A 19,935-nucleotide genomic window follows, 5' to 3' on the forward strand; every position below is an offset into this window, starting at 1 on the left:
CCCGCGTAGCGTAGTCACTAATGCTCTAGCCTTCGGAGCGAACGGTCCCGGGTTCGATCCCGGTGGGGGAACTCGGTCGAAAAAGTATAAAAAGATTTTAAGTCCAGCCATCCTGAATGAGGTTTCCTTGGTTTTCCTCATTCACAGCAGGTAAACGCCGGAGTGGTACCTAACATATAGATCCCAGGCCGTTTTCTTCCTTCCCCAATCCTTTCTTCCCTTCCTTTCCCCGGATAGTGTGCTCACCGAGGGACGTCATCCCTCATATGTGACGGGCTAACAAGGCCATTGATGCCGAAAGCCCAGAAATTTAAATCCTAAATCTTCACTACACAAGAAAATTTTCGCACTGAAAACGGTTTCTTAGCAATTATGTTAAGCAGTCCTGTAGTAAATCTGCACCAAGTAATAAATCGTCACATATAAAACGGAATGATTAAATCATAACATTAATTTTGCTACCTTGAAACGTAAAATGTTTCAAAACATTAATATTCAAAGATTTCTCAAAATTCAGATTCACCCATTCCATTCTCCTCAATCATTAACGAGTTACAATAGTAAGAATTGTAGTCATAAAGTACATTACTTACTTAGTACTATATTAAAGCAAGTTATACTAAAAGAATATATAATTAATGGAATATTTAACTAAAGTAATAGTTAACTATTGCACTTCCCCAGGCTTTTGTTTCCTTCCTATCTTCTTTTCCGTTTGTAAACGACCTCGTTTCGCAAGCAAAAGACGGTAGTTCAATGACGTCAGCCATGGAGAAAGAAAGAGGTGTCTATAGGCGGCCTGGATCTCACACACAAATGGACGTATATAACATATAGCTGAAGTATTTAACATACGTATACGTATGTAAAATACGGAAGATTGTTAGATGTCAGACATCCTGCAGCGACATGACGTAACATCTAAGCGGGTAAAAGGCAGTACCTGTGTAGTATCTGGATAAAGTACGCTCCGTACAGATTTCCTTAGTAAACATAACGAATCCTTGTATTTGTACAATATACCGCTGTCCGGATAATGGATTTTTCTCAGTGCACGCTGCAACAAGCCAGCTGTGTGAATGGGTGCATTATCATCCTGGAAAATGGCGTCATTGTCCGGGAACATCCGGACCATAGGATGCAAGTGATCTCCTAAAATTGCGACATAATCGTTGGCAGTGATTCGTCCGCTAAGTGTGACCACATGACCCAATGAAAACCATGATATGGCGGCCCACAGCATCACCGAGCCGCTGCCATGTTTCACAGTTGGGAGGAGACACTGCAGATCATAAGCTTCTTTGGGCGTTCTCCACACATAAACACGGCCCGTGGTTGGGAATAGGGTGAAGGATGACTCATACGACCATATCACACGTTTCCAGTCCTCAACGATCCAAGTTGCATGGTCGCGGCACCATTTGTGGCGTGCGAAAGCGTTATGGTCCCTGATGAGCGGTTTGGCCCGTGCAACACGACCCCGTAAGTTCATGTCATGTAATTCGCGGCGGACTGTGATTGTCGAAACAGGGTGGGGGAGGTGCTGATTGAGTTCCTCCGTCACTTGCTCCGCAGTGGCACGACGGTTCTGCGTGACAATGCGCTTTAATAGCCGGCGTGACCTGTCACTCATGATTTTCTTCTTCCCACTGTTCCGCTTCCCCGATGTGGTTTTCCCGTGTGTTGTGTAGGCCGTCATCACCTTCGACACTGTCCCACGTGACACACTTAACACAGTAGCCACTGCCGTCACGCTCACTCCACATAACCGCGGACCAACAATTTGCCCTCTTTGAAACTCTGAGAGGTCTCCCATTTTACACTATGTCTGTCTGCTGCAGCCACTGGACACTGCTGTTCCACTGCGCCTGACGTAGTATGGAGACCGACCTAACACACCACCACCAGCGGTCCGGCGCTGCGGGCGCCACGACACCACTGTCAACCCATACATCTGACGTGTTGCCAACTAAAGGTGTTTTCATTTTTCTGATCACCATCTGTATATATATATATATATATATATATATATATATATATATATATATATATATATATATATATATATATATATATATATATATATATATATCAACATTTTCAGTAATCTATGTACTCATCAGCTATAATAATATGCTGAATGTAATAACTTGGAAACAGACAATAAATAAGAAAAATTGTACTTACCTGGTATTAGTACTTAATCTAAATGATACTTACTTTACATATGCCAATTTTAATTCGTAGATTTCATTTTCTGTTTTTGTCTTGCATAACATATTACTCTATTCAAATTTTACTTCTCCAAGAAACAGTTCTTCTCATCACTTTGACCTTTAGGAATTTTCCCGCAAGTGGGATGACGACCGTTGCCATGGGCCAAATTTCGGCTCAGTTCATGCTAGGAAACGTTCAACGTGATCCATTGTAGAACCGAGCCCAAAACTAGAATAACTTAACCAAATTGTGAAAACTATAAAACCTAACAACTGTGTTGTGTGTTGTTGTACTGCAAAGAAACTGGATCCAACGTAACATCACTAGACGTCTATTTGTAAAATGCATACGACAGCAGAACAGTTTCAGAAAGGTTTGTATAATAAGATCTTTACATAAATTACAACACTGTGTAGTCCGGTACGTAAAAGGGCATTACAATTATAACGCAAAACGTATATTTTGGTTGAGAGTGAAGAATGAGGTAAGGAGAGAGAAATACTTGACCTGACAACACTGTTGTTTAAATGTTTAGTGAATTTGACCTGCAGTGAATTTCATAACAATTTGATGCAAGATATAAATGCTGAGAAAAGCCAAGTCAGTAGATAAATTCATTAGTGAGAATCGTCGTTAAACAATTGCTGGTGGTTCAAAGGGCCTCATCAAGTCCATAAAATATTTTTACTTATTGATCAAAACGGTCAAGTAATATATTTTTTAATGTCAAAATATGTATTTCATGTATCTTTAGAAATCTGTTTTCTCCTGATTCTTTCTTTTTCTGTTTCACAACGCGCATTCTGCATTTATAATGGAGAAATACAACCCTAGACCTGTCTGTTATGATTAAAGTAGATGATATCTCAATAACTGAGAATTTATATATACAGTGAAACCTCTACTAACGGACACCTCTATAAAGCGGACACCTCCCATAACGGACATATTTTGTAATCCCCAAACACCGTAATAGGAAAAAACATATTGGCAAACCTCTCTAAAGCGGACACTCTCTAGTACGGACACGGACAGTCTTTCTTGTCTATTATAGGTATTATTTACCTCTTATTACGGACACTTTCTCTAAAAACAAGTTGAAAAGTAGAGTATAAATACACTTTTAGTAATTCATACTATGTCACCAAGGAAGAACATGAGAGTGTGACAACATTTTGCCTCCTCAACTGCCTGTTCAGCAACCCAGAGGAAGAGTCTCTGTTCCACAACACCCTTATGTCCTTTGCTTGCATTCCACTCCCACTCAACCTGTTTCAGAAACAAAAGTGATTGACAGTTGCCCACTGTTTGGAATGACACATCATTCTACTGTCCCGCTGAAATCTCTAACCAAATAGAAGACAAGTTTGGTATTTTTGACCACGGGTTCGCATATTGTTTTTTTTTTTTTTTTAAGTCATTACTGGACTGTAATTAACTCACAAATTAAAGCAACACACCGAAAACGTAGTAAGTAGCAATAAATGTAAAGTGCAGAGAACTATAAGATCTTATTCCCATGTTGTGCCTCGAACATAGGGAATTGGATGACGCAAGATAATGCAGGTATAGTAACATTTTGGTAATATTCGCAAATATGTGATTCATGCAAAAATATTTTTTTCTAATTGCATATTACCTTGTTTATTAATTTACGTAAGAAAATATTGAAACCTCTGTAAGGCGGACACCTCTCTATAGCGGACAATTTTTGATTCCCCACGGCTGTCCGCTTTAGAGAGGTTTCACTGTATATATATATATATATATATATATATATATATATATATATATATATATATATATATATATATATCATGGGTTCTATACATTTCTGCATCTATACTTTTCTATCCAGGAATTGAACCCAAAGCTACATGCAAACACAAACAGGCAGGCTAATTAGGATACATGCAGTCGCCTGGGAACGAATCCAGGATTTTTAGAGGACGAAATTCTCTGAACTTACTCACTGAGCATTACATATATTTGCTCAATAAACATACTACTGCACTTTTTGCAAAATTCTTCTTCTACTTATTATTATTATTATTGTTATTAAAAGCTAGAGAAAGAGAGAGAGAGAGAGAGAGAGAGAGAGATAACAATAACATAACGTTTAGGCCGATCTGATTTTTTTAAAAAAGTCGTATTTAAAGTAAATAGTAAACAACCATCTTTTACAGCATACCACCCATCCGCAACTCCTAATATATAGGTCTTGATGTTATTTATATTTTGAGCGGAAGAGAGTTGGCAACGCTGAAGCGATCAAGAGTTGGTTTCCATGACAACGTGCGGGTGTTCATTTTTATCGAAAGCGAAACTTGCTTCCTCCAGCCACTACAGCCAGAGCCGCCAGAGTTTGACTCGACTTGGCGGAACTCACAAACACACGACGACACAAAAGCTCAAACCGTCAGTGAGTGGCGACGCGGAATCAAGTGACTTAGCGTAGGTTCGTGTCCCGTGTGAGGAAAAGTAACAAGTCACCAAAGTTGGATTACAAAAAGATGCCTGCAGGAAAAGACGCCGAAAATGGACAGGAAGATAAACCAGAGGAAAAGAAGAGGACTTCGAATCTTTTAGCGTCAGCGGGTGTTGGAATTGAAAAGAGAAGACGATCTTATCAATCAGCGGCCCAGTATCACGTGGGGCAGAATGAGGTACTGTGGAGTATTTATTTTTTTGTTTCCTACACTGACTTCTTTTTAAAAAAACAATGCTTTCATTAGATTTGTAGCAAAAATAAAATAAAATAAAATAGACTCAATTTTTTTTACTATTACGTTTACAATTTGCTTAAGGATAATATACTGTATGTATTTAACGTATCTAACTATAGCAGTGCTGAAACTTCAATACTCTTAAAATATGCAGACGCATCTAAAGAAATCGCAACATGAATTATTTGTTTTAATATCTAAAAACGCACTCCCTTATTTGGAAACACTATTGCACCAAATTCGTGCGACCCTACCAAGAGTGAAAAAAAGACAAAAAAGAGGAAATGAAGAAAAGGAAGAGAAAGAGAGAAAAGAAAAGAAAACAACCTGTTCTTCTTTTTAATTTAATTTAATTTTATTTTTTTGATTGAAGTGTTTCATATACCAATGTACTATCCACTCTCTAAATTGAGGTAGATCTCCGGAGAGGAGTGTCGAATTAGTGTCTCCAATTGAATAATAAACTTCATCTTATTTCGATATTTCTTTGTTAAGGCATGCAGTTCCCAAACTCGAGACAACACGAATTGTCACATTCAAAGACATACAGAAAACAACATAATCCCAAAGTTGAATTTATCCATAGAATCATCTACAAAAGTGACATTATTATTATTATTATTATTATTATTATTATTATTATTATTATTATTATTATTATTATTATTATTATTATTATTATTATTATTATATTTCCAAACTATGCTTTTCATAAGTTTCGGAAGTCTTATAGAAAGGCTATGTCCGTCTGTCCGTCTGTCTGTCTGTCAACAGGTATCAATGCAAAAAAGGTAAGAAGTAGTTTCGGGCATCGAATTAGCGTCTCAAGGGAACGTATCGTCACTACCCGCAATGCTCTTCCAGAACAGGAAGTAGTTGAAATTGACTAGTATTCCCAGTTTCAATATTGATTTTGATAGGGCAAAAGCGATAAGAGATATCGAGAAGCGTTCTTTTGCAATCGATTTAATGTTCCAATAATAGGTTTATTCCTCTCCATTAACCCTCTTTTTGAACCGGAAGTGGTAGAAACCAACCGTTTCCAGTTTCAACATTGATCACTATGGAACATTAACGATAATATGTAGCGCTAAGCGTTTCTTTGCAATCGACTCAGTGTCTAATGCCATCACTACCTATCAAACTCTACCAAATCCGAAAATGGTTAAAATTTGTTATTACTTACGGTATCAATATTGATATTAATGGAGCAAAAATAGTAGCAGATATCGTAAAATGTTTTCTTTTTTCAACTTAGGGGGGCGCGGTGGCTCAGTGGTAGAGCGTTCACCTCTGGTGCTTGGGGTCCCGGGTCCGATCCCAGTCCCCGCCAAGTGAACTTTGTGGTGGACAAACACCGTGCTCGTGGGTTTTCTCGGGGTTCTCCCGTTTCCTCCCACTTTCTTCATTCCACCATTTCACTCATCTCTCATCATCACCGTCTCCTTTAGCCTAACCGGCATAACCGTGGGACGTAAAACTTAAAGATTTCATTTCATTTTCATTTTATTTTTTCAACTTAGAATCGATTCGGTGTTTCAAGAATAGTTTCCATCTCCTCTGCTAAACCTCTATTTAAACCGGAAGTGGTAGAAGTCAACCGTTTTCGGTTTCAACGTTCGTCGCTATAGAGCAGAAACGATAATAACGACAAGCGGTTTTTTACAATCGATTCAATGTTTCTTCAAGAACATACCATCACCATACGTAATCCTATCAAAATGGAACTAGTTAAAATTTACTAGTACAGTACGTGCCAAAACAAACAGTACTGAATCACATCGTTGATATATATTCATTTATTTGTTGTACAACATAACGAAACATAAGAAATATCAAATGGATGCCAACTAAATGTTACTCAACACGTACTGTAAATTTAAAAGGAATCGCGCTAGTCCATCATGTGTTCAAAACGTTTGTACACATGTGTTCGTACACATCCTTCACAGCGCGATGAGCATGTTAGATTGATGAGCACAATGGACACGGGTTGCTGGAGCGACAAAACAAATGACCGAATCTTCTGTCTTAACTCCGGTATAGTGGTAGGGAGGTTGCTGTTCCGAAAATTGCTACCCCATATGTGGGTATCTGAAACCGTGAGGTCAGGGAAATGGGAAGGACATGGAAAAACCGTTCCATGGAAAATCAAGCTATTGTCCAAACTCTCTAGTGGCAGAAAGACAAGTGTCTCACTTGCAGTGTGGACAGTCTTGCTGCATCCATTGTTTTTGTAACGGAGGGGCCGCGGTGGCTCAGTGGTAGAGCGTTCACCTCTGGTGCTTGGGGTCCCGGGTTCGATCCAGCCCGCGCCAAGTGAACTTTGTGGTGGACAAACACCGTGTGCGTGGGTTTTCTCGGGGTTCTCCCACTTCCTTCATTCCACCATTTCATTCATTACTCTTCATCACCGTCTCCTTTAGCCTAACCATCATAACCGTGGGACGTAAAGGTCAAAGATTTCATTTTTTTTGTTTGTTTTTGTTTTTGTAACGACAGATTCTTGGTGCGGCGAAAAGCACGGAAATCATGCGAGAATGGGTCAATAATCAACTTCCGGTTTCAATACTTCCATAGAGCAAAACTGGTAGGATAGATCGAAAAGCTGTTTTTTTGGCACACATTCAGTGCCCCGAGAATAAGTTTGCCATAGTGTGTTTTATTTATGAAATGACTCTCGTATTGTTTTTTTTAATAATGATAAAAAGTTCTTATTAACAATTGGGAATAGTACTTGTTCAGCATTCACCCCATCCCCTTTTTAAGCTGGCGTCTTTTTAATTTGTAAACCCTACAGAACATGCGGCCTTATCCATAGTAGCTCAGTAGTACAACGCTCAGTGAATAATCCCTAGTTTGATCACGAGTTTTTTGTGAACAGATCATGCTTCTAGGCTTTTTTGGGATTCTTCCGCTTTTCTCCCGCTTCTTTCTTCTACGATTCTTGCATTTTCATTCATTTACATTCACTATTCGTCAATATAAGTTAATGACGTTAAACTAGATATTTCATTCTACTTTACCATGCTCTAACTTGTTGATTTGGTACAGCAAATTCGTATCATTCGATTTAAGTTAAAGATGCATTGAATGATCCCTTCCCATATCACTAATTTAGCTTATACAATACAATCTGTAGGGACAGGTGTTTTTCGCGATTTGAAATCAAACATTTCGCATTTGAAATTAAAAATTTCGTATTTTGTCGCATTTTGAGATATAAAAATTCTCATTTTGTCGCTAAGTAAATTATTTCACAAGCTCTAATATACAAACTCTAACATAAATTTTACAAACTCTAATATAAATTATACAAACACTAATGTAAGCCCAATATAAGTAATAAACAATAAATCAATAATGGTACGTAAAGACAATGAAGTTATTCTTTATGCAGTTACTAACAACAAATTACTTCTTTCTTCATTTACAAGTCCAAAAACTTAAAGTACACTAGCACAGTATCATGACGATTGCCATTACAAAACACCATACACTGTATTAGCTATACACCGAAAACATATATACATGGAAAACCACATACCTACAATACATTAGCGCAGTATCTTCTTTTATATTTCATCTGCAAATTATTATTCTAATGAAAAGTGCGGCATGTTGCATGTTTCCATGTTTTCATCTTTCATTTGTAGCCTTCTATCATTGATTACCAAACTGTATTTCGAAAAAACCTTTCACAATCAGTATTCGTTATTAGAAGCCGGAGCTCCTTCGTGGCTAAGCGGTTAGCGTACGCGCCTTTGGCGTGGGAGACCCGGGTGCGATTCCCGGCGGGAGCTCATGTGGTTCGGATTCCATGTTAATCAGTAGGTCCACGTCTCATATAGCCTCGCTGCTGAACGGGACGCTAAACTAAAATCAACTCAACTCGTTATTAGAAGCCATATTGCGGACGGGCACGAGTTATTGAAGTTTAAATTTTTCTCCCCTTTGGAAAATTGTACGTATTATTTCTGTATTTTAACAACTGAAATTGACGTTTTTAAAATTTCGCAATTTGTCACGTTTTGCGCATATTTCGCTCGAAATTCCAGTTATCGTATTTTGTCGCGACTTCAAAATACCTACACCGTGTATTTCTTTACTCAATCTGATGTAGTTCGTTGAAAATCTCTTGGCTTTGTCGGAAAATTTTCGCGATTTCGCAGCTATCGAAAAACTCCTGTCCCTAACAATTTGTTAATAGTCTACGTTCCTCTTGCTACTTTTCATGAGCCTCATGTTGTGAACCGCTATTGTAATTGCAAAATGAGCCTGAGGATAGGAAAACCAATATTTCAACCTATTATTCTTAAATTGAAATATTCAAATAATAATAATAATAATAATAATAATAATAATAATAATAATAATAATAATAATAATAATAATAATAATAATAATAATAATAATAATAATAATAATAATAATAAATTTCCAACTTTTTGTATTCTTTTGATATTCTTTATTTCTAATTCTGTTTACATGTAAGTTACAGATTTTCTTCAAATTTGTATATTTTTCCTTCTGTTTTCTTTGTACTTTTAAAAATATTTGTGGTTGATTTCAATTGTTTGTTTCTTTGTTTGCGATTTACTAGCTTTCGCATTGTATTATATTTGGCTTAATAAGTTTTCCTTTTCGTCTGCGCAAGTTCACATCTTTGATGTTTTCTTCTTGTTCGGTTTCTTTTTCTTGTGTGATTGTTTCTCACTTTTATTCCTCTAATCTCTTAAGCTTGGGGAGATGAACTTAACTTGTATCATTTTATACATAACACAGGCATAACACTTTTTAACTAAACTTTATTTTCTCCAAATATTCACCACCATCACACATTTATTCGTGCAATCTGTTTTACGTTCACTGATACCGCCTAAAGTGATCGCACGGAGTCGTGAGGCTTGACCTACATTTACCAATTTCAGTATCCAATAGAATGCAGGAGTGTGTCCTGGTCTTCAACTTCCATCCACGAAATATTGCCAGTATCATCTCTCGCGCCACACGGAGAACATCTCCCGACGGTAAAATGTTGTTGGATTGTCGCTAAGTTTCAATTCTTTATTTTTGTTGTCGTTCTGTTATAATTTTTGCTATCATTACTGTTACCGTTAAATTCGAATAATATGTTAGTTTCAGTGACCATATTTCTTTAAGTGCTGTGTTTATGACTCTCATTTGCCATATCTTCTAAATTTGGCAACATTGTTGATGTGCTTCTGCTGTATTGCGTTTTTTTTTTTCAAGTGTGTGTTCGGAAAGCAGTTCAACGAATCGTGCCGAATTCTATTGATGCATCACACGTGAGGCAAAGCAGTTATCTGATTGGTGTAGAGCCCAAGCTTCATGAATCCTCGTGGTCACTATAGTGGTTCACAAAATTTTGTCCCGGAATTCCAGGGAACTCTACAGGATGCGGATTTTCAGCACCTTGTTGCGGGAATTTGGATAAACCGGAAATTTCTATACTCTAAAAGAAAAAGTACTACAGGGCAAACTCTATGACAACGCAATAATTAGGAATCTCTACGAGATAAGAGCTTATGCTAAAGCTTCTTTGTGGCTGTATGCTGAGCGTGCTCGTCTTCGGCTCTCGGTGCTTGAAAGGGACGCTAAACTGCAGCACAATCAACCAACAAGAATTGAGGCAGTGGCGGATCTAGAAGATAAAACCTGGGGGCAGCCTGAAAACCCAAACTATGATAGGTATGTCATGTGTTTACTATAAACTTTCAAAAATACATAAATAATAGCTTAAATTATTTATGGCACTCAAAAATTAGGGGTCTAGGCCCCTGCCCCCTCGCTAGATCTGCCACTGAGTTGAGGCAATCTCGTCTCGAAAAGATGTCATGAATTAATGTCTTGTCTCGGAAAGCATATTCGTTTCATTTCGTATGTCTCACGAAAAGTCTGTCTCGTCTCGTCTTGTATTTTACTCTAAAAGCAATCTCATTCTTTTTCCCAATACGCCCATATTAAAGTAATAATTGAAATAATAATAATAATAATAATAATAATAATAATAATAATAATAATAATAATAATAATAATAATAATAATAATAATAGAATATTCAAAACATATTCACACTAAAACATCGTGAATGTTTTATTTAGTGTTTGTTTAATATTTATGTTTTCTTTTTACATTGATAAACAATTGCAGACATTAATAATAAAACAAGAAATAAAATGTTCATTATGTATCTAACTGAAAAGATGGCATAGTACAGCTTAAAATTAGTCATGCTATTTATCGAACGTGGCGCCTGGTGAAGATAAAATGAGGAACAACAGGATCTGCCTTTGAAATCGTAGCAGAGATACTGATGGTTTTCCTTTAATGTTTATTTAGTAAAGGCGTCTCTTGGTCGAATAGAAAGCTGTGTTATAAAGGATTTAGATGGGTTAGAAAGGGGGAGAGGAACCAGTGGTAATCCACATTTTTAGATTTCTGAAGCCGCACACTGGACAAAGTAGCCCATCCATACCAGACGGTCTCCCCGCTTCGGGAGGATAAGTTGACTTGAGATGGTGATGATGAGACCAGAATTATTCCATGTTTATATTAAAGTTCATTATTTTTTTTAGTTTTAAATACTTAATTGCGTGAGTAGCACATTATCAGTAATACTGATATAAACGAAAATTCAACAATTCTTGTATGTAATGCAGTATGTTACAGAATTTTTGAACTGATATACTACTATTACCAGTCGTGGATCCAGGATATGATCAAGAGAGGGGTTAAACCATAGTTTGCCGCTTTATCCAGTGTAAAGAAAGTAGGATTGAAGCCCATTTTTATCCAGTGTATATCTGAGTCAAGGGAGGCTATAGCCCTTATAGCCCTCCCTTTGGATCAGCGCCTGACTACTACTACTACTACTACTACTACAACTACTACTATTACTACTAATAGTAGTAATAACAGTGTTCCTTTGTAGAAAAAGGACCAATGTCCTCACCACGACTACATTATTCTACGCATTCTGTTTGACTGCGAAGGAAACGTCAAAACTAAACAAGCGGAAGAAATTGTCATGTGCTGCCACCTATTAATAGTGTTACTTTTTCAATTCATATAATGTACTCTTGTTCCAATCTTCAAATCAATTTAATTTGAAGAGTCACGGTGACTCAGTGGTAGAGCGCTTACGTGTGGTACGTGGGGTTTCTAGTTCGATTCCCGGATAAGTAAGTTTGTGATGGATAACACGTGTTCTTGGATTTTCTCGGGGTACTTCTTTTTCCTCCCGCATGTTCATCCCACCAATTCTTCCATCATTATTCAGTTGCCTTAATCATCCGTCTCTCTTAGTGAAACAATCATAACAGCGGGACGTTAAACTGAAAGGTTTCAATTTTCGATTTAAATTTAAATGTTGACTTCATGCATACTGTCTTTAATGGCTGTTAATTAGTGACTAATTTCATTTGGTTCTTACATTACGTTACAAGTATAATAGTATTTTAAACACTACTGTCTTTAAATAATTCTTTTGTTTTCTGCTTTTGGATTTTCTTGTCTTTCCTTGTGTTCTTTCTTTTCTTTTTCTTTTTTTTTTACAAGTTACGTCCTTTGTTGTGCTCTTTAGGAAAGGAGGCGCGGTGGCTCAGTGGTAGAGTGTTCACCTCCGGTGCTTGGGGTCCCTGGTTTGATCCCAGCTCGCGCCGTGTGGACTTTGTGGTGGACAAACACCGTGCTCGTGGGTTTCCTCGGGGTTGTCCCGTTTCCTCCCACTTTCTTCATTCCACCATTTCTCTCATCATCACCGTCTCCTTTAGCCTAACCAGCACAACCGTGCGATGTAAAACTTAAAGATTTCATTTTTTTTCTTTAGGACAAAGCAGACATATGATTAATGACAGTGCATTATTATGAAGTATGGTGGAATGATAATGTGAGAGGAAACGGGAGATCCTCGAGAGAAACACACGAACAGGATATTATACACTACAAACTCACATCGCTTAGGATCGAACCAGTTACCAGAGGTGACTACACTACACTGAGTGAATGTGCCGTCCGAAAAGTGCAGTTGATGCCCTATAAAGTTTTATTATTATTCATCATAGAGAGAGTGATTAAAAAAAAAAAAAAAAAAAGAGCAACTTAGAAATGGTAGTCGAATTAGCTCAATGTTCAATTTTTAGACCAACTCAGTGAGAAATTTAGTCTATTAAGCTGCTACATTTCTTTCTTTTTCGCAATATTAATGGGATTAGTAAGCGTCCCCTCTTAAATCACGAACCTCTCTTCCCTTTTCCAGTAGCTGGCGCAAATACATGAGAATTGCAACCAGCCACAATGAAAACGAGAGAAAACTTCTATCATTTTTCTATGTCATTTGAAATATACCACAATTGAACTGTGACAATTGCGACCACATTCTTAATGATCTTTTTTTTTTTTTTTTTTTAAGTCTTGTTTTACTAGGAGAAGCTAAGACTAAATAAGCCTTGTCTCCCACTTCACCAGACAATTCTCATTTTATAATATAGGGGTCCGCGGCGGCTCAGTGGTAGAGCGTTCACCTCTGGTGCTTGGGGTCCCGGGTTGAATCCCAGCCCCCGCCAAGTGACCTCTGCGGTGGACAAACACCGTGTGCGTGGGTTTCCTCGGGGTTCTCTCGTTTCCTCCCACTTTCTCCATTCCACCATTTCATTCATTACTCATCATCACCGTCTCCTTTAGCCTCACCGGCGTAATCGTGGGACGTAAAACTCGTAAAACTCGTGGGACGTAAAACTCAAAGATTTCATTTTCATTTTATAATATTTCAATTTTAAGTATTTACAAACTAATAATTGAAATGACACACATCAACAGATATGGATATAAAATTATTGCACATAATATGAAATATGATTTTTTTAACACACTGGAGTAAATAATGCAACAAACAAAAGTTCCAATTGCACTCACACACATATATACACAGATTACTACAAATAAACACACAATATATTCAGATAAATTTAGAGAGTAACAGAACACATTAAAGGGTTGAAGTATAAAAATCAGCATTTTTGTTAGATATCAGTAAGCCTAGAAAGATTCATGGAGGGTTTGCTCAACCGACTTCTTAAATACAAATAGATGGATTGAGTGAAATTGTCGTGTGTTGGATGGAAAGTCATTTCATCCACGGATAGTGAATGCAAAGAACGCATTAGAATTGTATTTCAACGAGTGTAGAGGAAGATAGTTTTTTTTTTTTTCGCCTGATCTTATGTTGCGATCATGATGAGCACTTAATGATTGCAATGAACAAAGTCAAAGGTTGTTGAAAACGCAAAGTTTTAAAGAGAAGTGTGAGTCTTTTCAAATAACGTCTACCGACAAGTTTCAGAAGGCATAGCTTTCCATGGTATGGAGTTAAATGATTTGATTATTTGAGGTTATAAGCAAATCGGACAGGCATCTTGGATACCTTGTAAACGACACACTAGTTCTTTATTTGGATCTGATAGAGCCCACAATATTCAAGGTGAGGAAATATTAGATTTTACAAGTAGTAACTTTGTTTCAGTGGGTAGAATTTTCTTTAGTGTAGCAAGCGAATGCAAAGACCCGACTGCTTTCTTACATACAGCGTTAATGTGAGGTTTCCACTCAAGGGATTGATCTATTATTATCCCGAGATTTGTAAAGGTTTCAGTAAATAGAATAATTGCTCCATTTATCTGTACTGCTGGTATATTCGAACGGTGCATTTGTATAAGTCGTTTAGAGGAGACAGGAATGCACTTAGATTTAATTGAATTTATGGTTAAGCTATTTTCCTTTGACCAGAAGTAAATGTGGCGCAAGTAATCATTCATTTTTGGATTGAAATTTCCAAAATTTCGAGTTGACCTAAGAAATAGATTTGAAAATCATCTGCGTATAGGTAATTTTTACAATATTGTAAGATATAAGGAAGGTCATTAATGCATAGACAGAATAAGAGAGAGACAAAGACGCTTCCTTGAGGGATGCCGAAAGTGACATTCCGTAGTGAAGAGGAAGTATCAAATACGTTTACAATCTGTTGCAATCCCTGTAGATAATTTTGAACCTATTTTACAGAACCATCGGAGAAGTTAAATTTCATGGCCAATTTATGGAAGAGGATGTTCATTGGATTATCTTGTATGAAATTTATTATTACTATTTGATGTTCATCCTTGAGTAAAAAAGCTTGAGCGAAGATCTTTGAGTAAGTAAATTACTCACATGAGTAGTTGATGCATAGGACAGATGATTACGACAACACTATATTTGTCGCGTGTTGTGCTTACAAAAGTAAATGACTGCACCTTGAAGAAGCCATCAATTGGTGGTCAATAAGACCGTTTGCACCGGATTTAAGAGCTCTAGTAAATAATTGACCTAACATTATACCATTTATCGAATCCATATCAGTCATATTTCTTAGAGTGGGAAAAACTAACCCTGGATGGGCAATGACACACATAAAGGAATACTATAAAATTGTTCCTTTTTACTTTTGACTGCTTATTTTTTGAATATATATCTGGATGATCTATACAAACAGCTGAAGTTTCAGGTGGCTGAAGGTAGCCGCAATGTGTCCTAAAGTTGGACTCAGAGGCTACTAAGTCTCTCTGGCCATTCCCTAGCTATGGGTTTCTGTACAGTATATTTATTTTCGCAGTTAACATTGAGGATACCTCGATCCAACTACGCTTTTAAATGCATCTGATCCCAAGCCTTTGATGCTTGGGATGATTAATACGGTACTTTAGTTTGAAATTTTTAGAATGAGAAGATGTAAGGCTAAATTGAAATGTCTAGCAAAAAACATATTACTGTATTTTACACAGAAGTGAGTAAAATATGATAAATTGAACTTGATAAATAAATTTGCAAAATGTGCTAAGCTAATTTTTCTTCAATTTAAAAAATTTGTTTTAGAAAGACAGAAAACAATTTAGGTTGCTCCACCCGCTGTAGATCCTCCCTAGCATTCCTACTATTCATGCAACTTCGACAGCACCAAGGATGAAACTGAGTGTATTTCCAGGTTGAATAACTAAGGTAAAGGCTGGTTATTCATAAACGATGAAGCTCCTGGTAATGAGAAGTTTGAAGAATGCTTGAATTGTTTTTACAACAGTAATGGCTGGAAAAATGAAGATATTCCTGTGCATAAATTGACCCGGTACCAGCGGAGACACAAGACTAATAACGCGGTAGAAGAACAAAATACATAGTTTGGATAAAATTTGCTTGATAGGCGAATTGTAAAGAAACCGCGTGCAGAAAACTTTTGTTATTCATCCTGATTTACTTTCTGCTCCAGAGTAGGCATTTCTTGAAGATAAACAAACATGTGCACTGTTTGCATAATTGAAATGGCCAGCGGCATGAAAATACGGCAACATATGTTGTTCACTGTAAAGATATAGCTGCCAATCCCCACAGCCCTCAGCTCGAATGAACAAACATAATTTTCACCATGTTTATCTACTGAATCCGTAGTTTAACTGTTCCCCCTTTCGCTTCAGCTTCCTTCATTCTTTCCTTTAGTAGATCGGTAGTACATGTTTTGAGAACCTGGAATTCAGCAGGGCTTTGTACGTCAGCTTTATGCTCATCTAGCACACGTTGCGGATTGCATGCTCCACAACTTAAATTCACCAAACTCCTTTATTTTTTGCGGTAGAGAAATAAAACCCATATAGTTTTAAAGCTAATAAAATGGCCTACAATATTATATATAAAACATGGTCAGTCAGGAGGATATTTACGCACAAACTTCTAAACAAGTATTCAGAAAAGTGAATTTTTGCAGTTTATGTGGAAATATTTCAAAGGAAACCATCGATTTAACCACTATAGTTGATTCTACAAATTTTTCAATTAGTTCTCTTCAGTTTGTCACAAAAATGAACATTTTGGCTTCATTACTTGAAAAGTTATACGCATTCAAAGATTTAACTATGAATTTTGACGGCACCCATATTGATGACGTCATAGCTCTTAAACCCATCACAGGATTCTTGGGGATATTTTTTCAGAAGTACGATACAACTAGTACTACATAACCCAGCAAGTTTCGTTTTGTTATTTTAAATGTCTGGGTTTGGCCCCAAAAATGCCTAATTTGACTGAACTACTACTAATATGTTTCGGAAAGACGAAGAACGTAGCCTACGTGTAACAAGATTGAAGTGGCATGTGGGTGCAGTGCGGAACAATATTTTCAGAAACTTAGTGACGACTTTCCCGCCAAAATGAAAGAATTGCTTCGCTGAAAGCACTACAACATATGAGAACTACTACACCATCATTCTTGCCATATGGCAGTCTTGCGGGACATCGACAAAGATTGACATGCTGAAGGTGTATGACGCCTTCCGCATATATGGCAGAAGGTGATAGAGTCGGAAGTATGTCTCAAGGCGGAAACAGAAAGCATCAACGTGCTACTCATGAGCATGGAACTTAACCTAGATCAAAAGAGAGAAACTATGAGAGAACTGTGACAATCGTTCAGAAGTTACTTATGTTTTCAGGAAAAGCCTGAGAGCTATGGTCTATGCTCATAATCTGGATTTATGTATATACGATCTCATGTGAAACTGACGTTGCATAATGATGCTGATACTCCATGCTAATATATGGTACATAACAGCAATACTAGATAACCAAGTGTTAAAAAACACAGAAAAAAACACAAAGTGAAGATCAACACTTATTTTAAATACTCCCAAACAGTTCACAGTAGGTCATTGTTCCAACCATTTTGCCAGTCTTGGACTTGGAAAAAGTGTAAGAGAAATCGGTATTTAATCGCTAATGTTGCTATGTCTATATAATAATTATAATAATCATACTACTACTACTACTACTACTACTACTACTACTACTACTACTACTACTACTACTACTAATAATAATAATAATAATAATAATAATAATAATAATAATAATAATAATAATAATTAATAATAATGTCATCTCAATATTTTGCCTGTTTCTGTTTATTGTCGTGACATCGGCGTGTGTGCCGTTGGTGCAAGTGGTTCCAAGTTCGATTCCCGGTAGCAGAGCACAAAAAATAATTTCACCAACATCTGTCTTCTTTAGCCTAAAGTCCGTAATCGTGGGACGTTAAATTTAAACACAATCATTTCATTTTTCCTTAAATCACCAACTTAATCACTATACAATGTACACAGGATGTAATAGTGTTCTCGGGCTGGGGATTATGGGAGATGATTTATGAAGATTAATTTGCGTTTTCCTGAATAATATAAATGTTTTCTGTGTAAAAGTTCATTTGACAAAGTAATTTGAGTCAATTGTTCCCTGTTGACTGCATTAAACAGCTTAAATTAGTCTGAAAACCATCAATTACTCCCGTCCGCCATTCATACATGCTCTTCTGTGCATAGGTAAATGCTTTTCATTAATTAATTATCTGTGATAATAAAGGTTCAACTCATCTCTTTTTGTCTTTTCGTAAGTACGCAAGCGCACATACATGTGAGTAAGCCTTTGTAAACAGAGAACCGTCAGCATCACATGTGTTCGTAAGAGGAACTGGAGGGAGAGGGGAGCGTCTTTAGCTTCTTTCTCTTCTTATGCGACAACTCAACTATTCATCTTCTGTGTCGCTTCCACATTCATTTCTTTTTTTCTTTTTTTTTTTCTTTTCATTCTTTTACAAACCATCCTTCACAGTTTTAAATTTGGATCATTATATCAGTCACTGATCGTCCTACATTGCTCCCATAAATAAGCAAATTATTAATGTTTGAAACTTGATGACTCAAAGGGATCAGAAAGAATGTTAATTTGTTAGCATCTTTATCTTTGGAAAGTACAGACCCAGGTTCGATTCCTGGTTGAGGATGGTTTAGTAGTTTTAAGCATACGAAATGTAAGCATGTTATTACAAACTAAAATAAATAAATAAATAAATAAAATGTAGGATGTTTAGATGTCTGGACTTTCGGCATCTAAGGCCATTTTAAGCTCGTCACGTTTAAGGGATCAGTCCCTCAGCGAGCACACTATCCGGGGAAAGGGAAGGAAGGAAGCGCCCTGGTACCTATAAGTTAGGCACCACCCCAGCATTTGCCTGGTGTGAATGAGGGAAACACAAGAAAACCTCATTCAGCTTGGCTGGCCTAAACGGTTTTATACTTTTTCGACTGAGTGCCCCCAACGGGAATCGATCCCGGGACCGCTCGTACCGAAGACGAGAGCGTTAGCGACTATGCTACGCGAGGCCACAAAATAAAATGTATTGATATGAAATACAGATTAATGCAGCTCCGAAAAAGATATGATTTTAATAAATAACGCCTTAAAAATGTGACAATTATTATACTAAGAACGAAAGGAAAAGATATTCTGCTTACAGAAGAGAAATTCAGTTCTTATCTAGGAATCCCTTGCATAATGTGGTTAATTTATTCCAAGAAACATTTACACCACACAAAACCGCGTCCTTCCATTCTATTTACAGCGAACGTGATTGAATTTATTTATCAGAATACTTTAGAATAATAAACATGTTTAATTTAAAAAAATACATATTAATTTTTATCTGCGTATATAAATAACATGAAAGTGAATATGTTTGTGATTTAATAACTCTTTAACCACCCAACCGATCTCGATCAAATTTTCAACATAGATGAGGTTCTGGCCCCGGGGGAAGTAAAGGGGGAGCAAGTAAAGAGGGAATATATATAAAAATGATAGAAAATAACCGATATTAGTATCGAATCCACATATTTTGCGGTCGCTGAAATAAACATTGACACTTCTGATGCCATTTAAATCCAAATTCGGCCAACAAGCGTAATATTTAATTTTGATTTAGCTGATTTTTCATAATGCGGCACTGTCTCGAGTTGGAAATCCCGAAAATGTGTATGTTCTGGTTAAAGAATACAAGACACAAAATGTCATCTATCAGAGAACGCTCAGTAATAGTGAAAAGTGACTGACTAACGAG

At 36.9% G+C, this 19,935-nt stretch overlaps 1 protein-coding gene across 1 annotated transcript in view; it reads left to right on the top strand.

Moving 5' to 3' along the window:
• Nucleotides 1-4,580: 4,580 nt before the first annotated feature.
• The window catches only part of LOC145662560 (protein stum homolog), a 163,548-nt gene continuing 148,193 nt past the window's right edge, over nucleotides 4,581-19,935 (top strand). The window contains exon 1 of the mRNA XM_081728242.1: nucleotides 4,581-4,883. Coding sequence (XP_081584368.1) covers nucleotides 4,731-4,883 — 153 coding nt within the window. The 5' untranslated portion in view covers nucleotides 4,581-4,730. The remainder of the gene's footprint in view (nucleotides 4,884-19,935) is intronic.

Source organism: Thermobia domestica, chromosome 10 (genome assembly GCF_964235325.1).
Source record: "Thermobia domestica chromosome 10, izTheDome1.hap1.1, whole genome shotgun sequence".
Classification (NCBI taxonomy): domain Eukaryota; kingdom Metazoa; phylum Arthropoda; class Insecta; order Zygentoma; family Lepismatidae; genus Thermobia; species Thermobia domestica.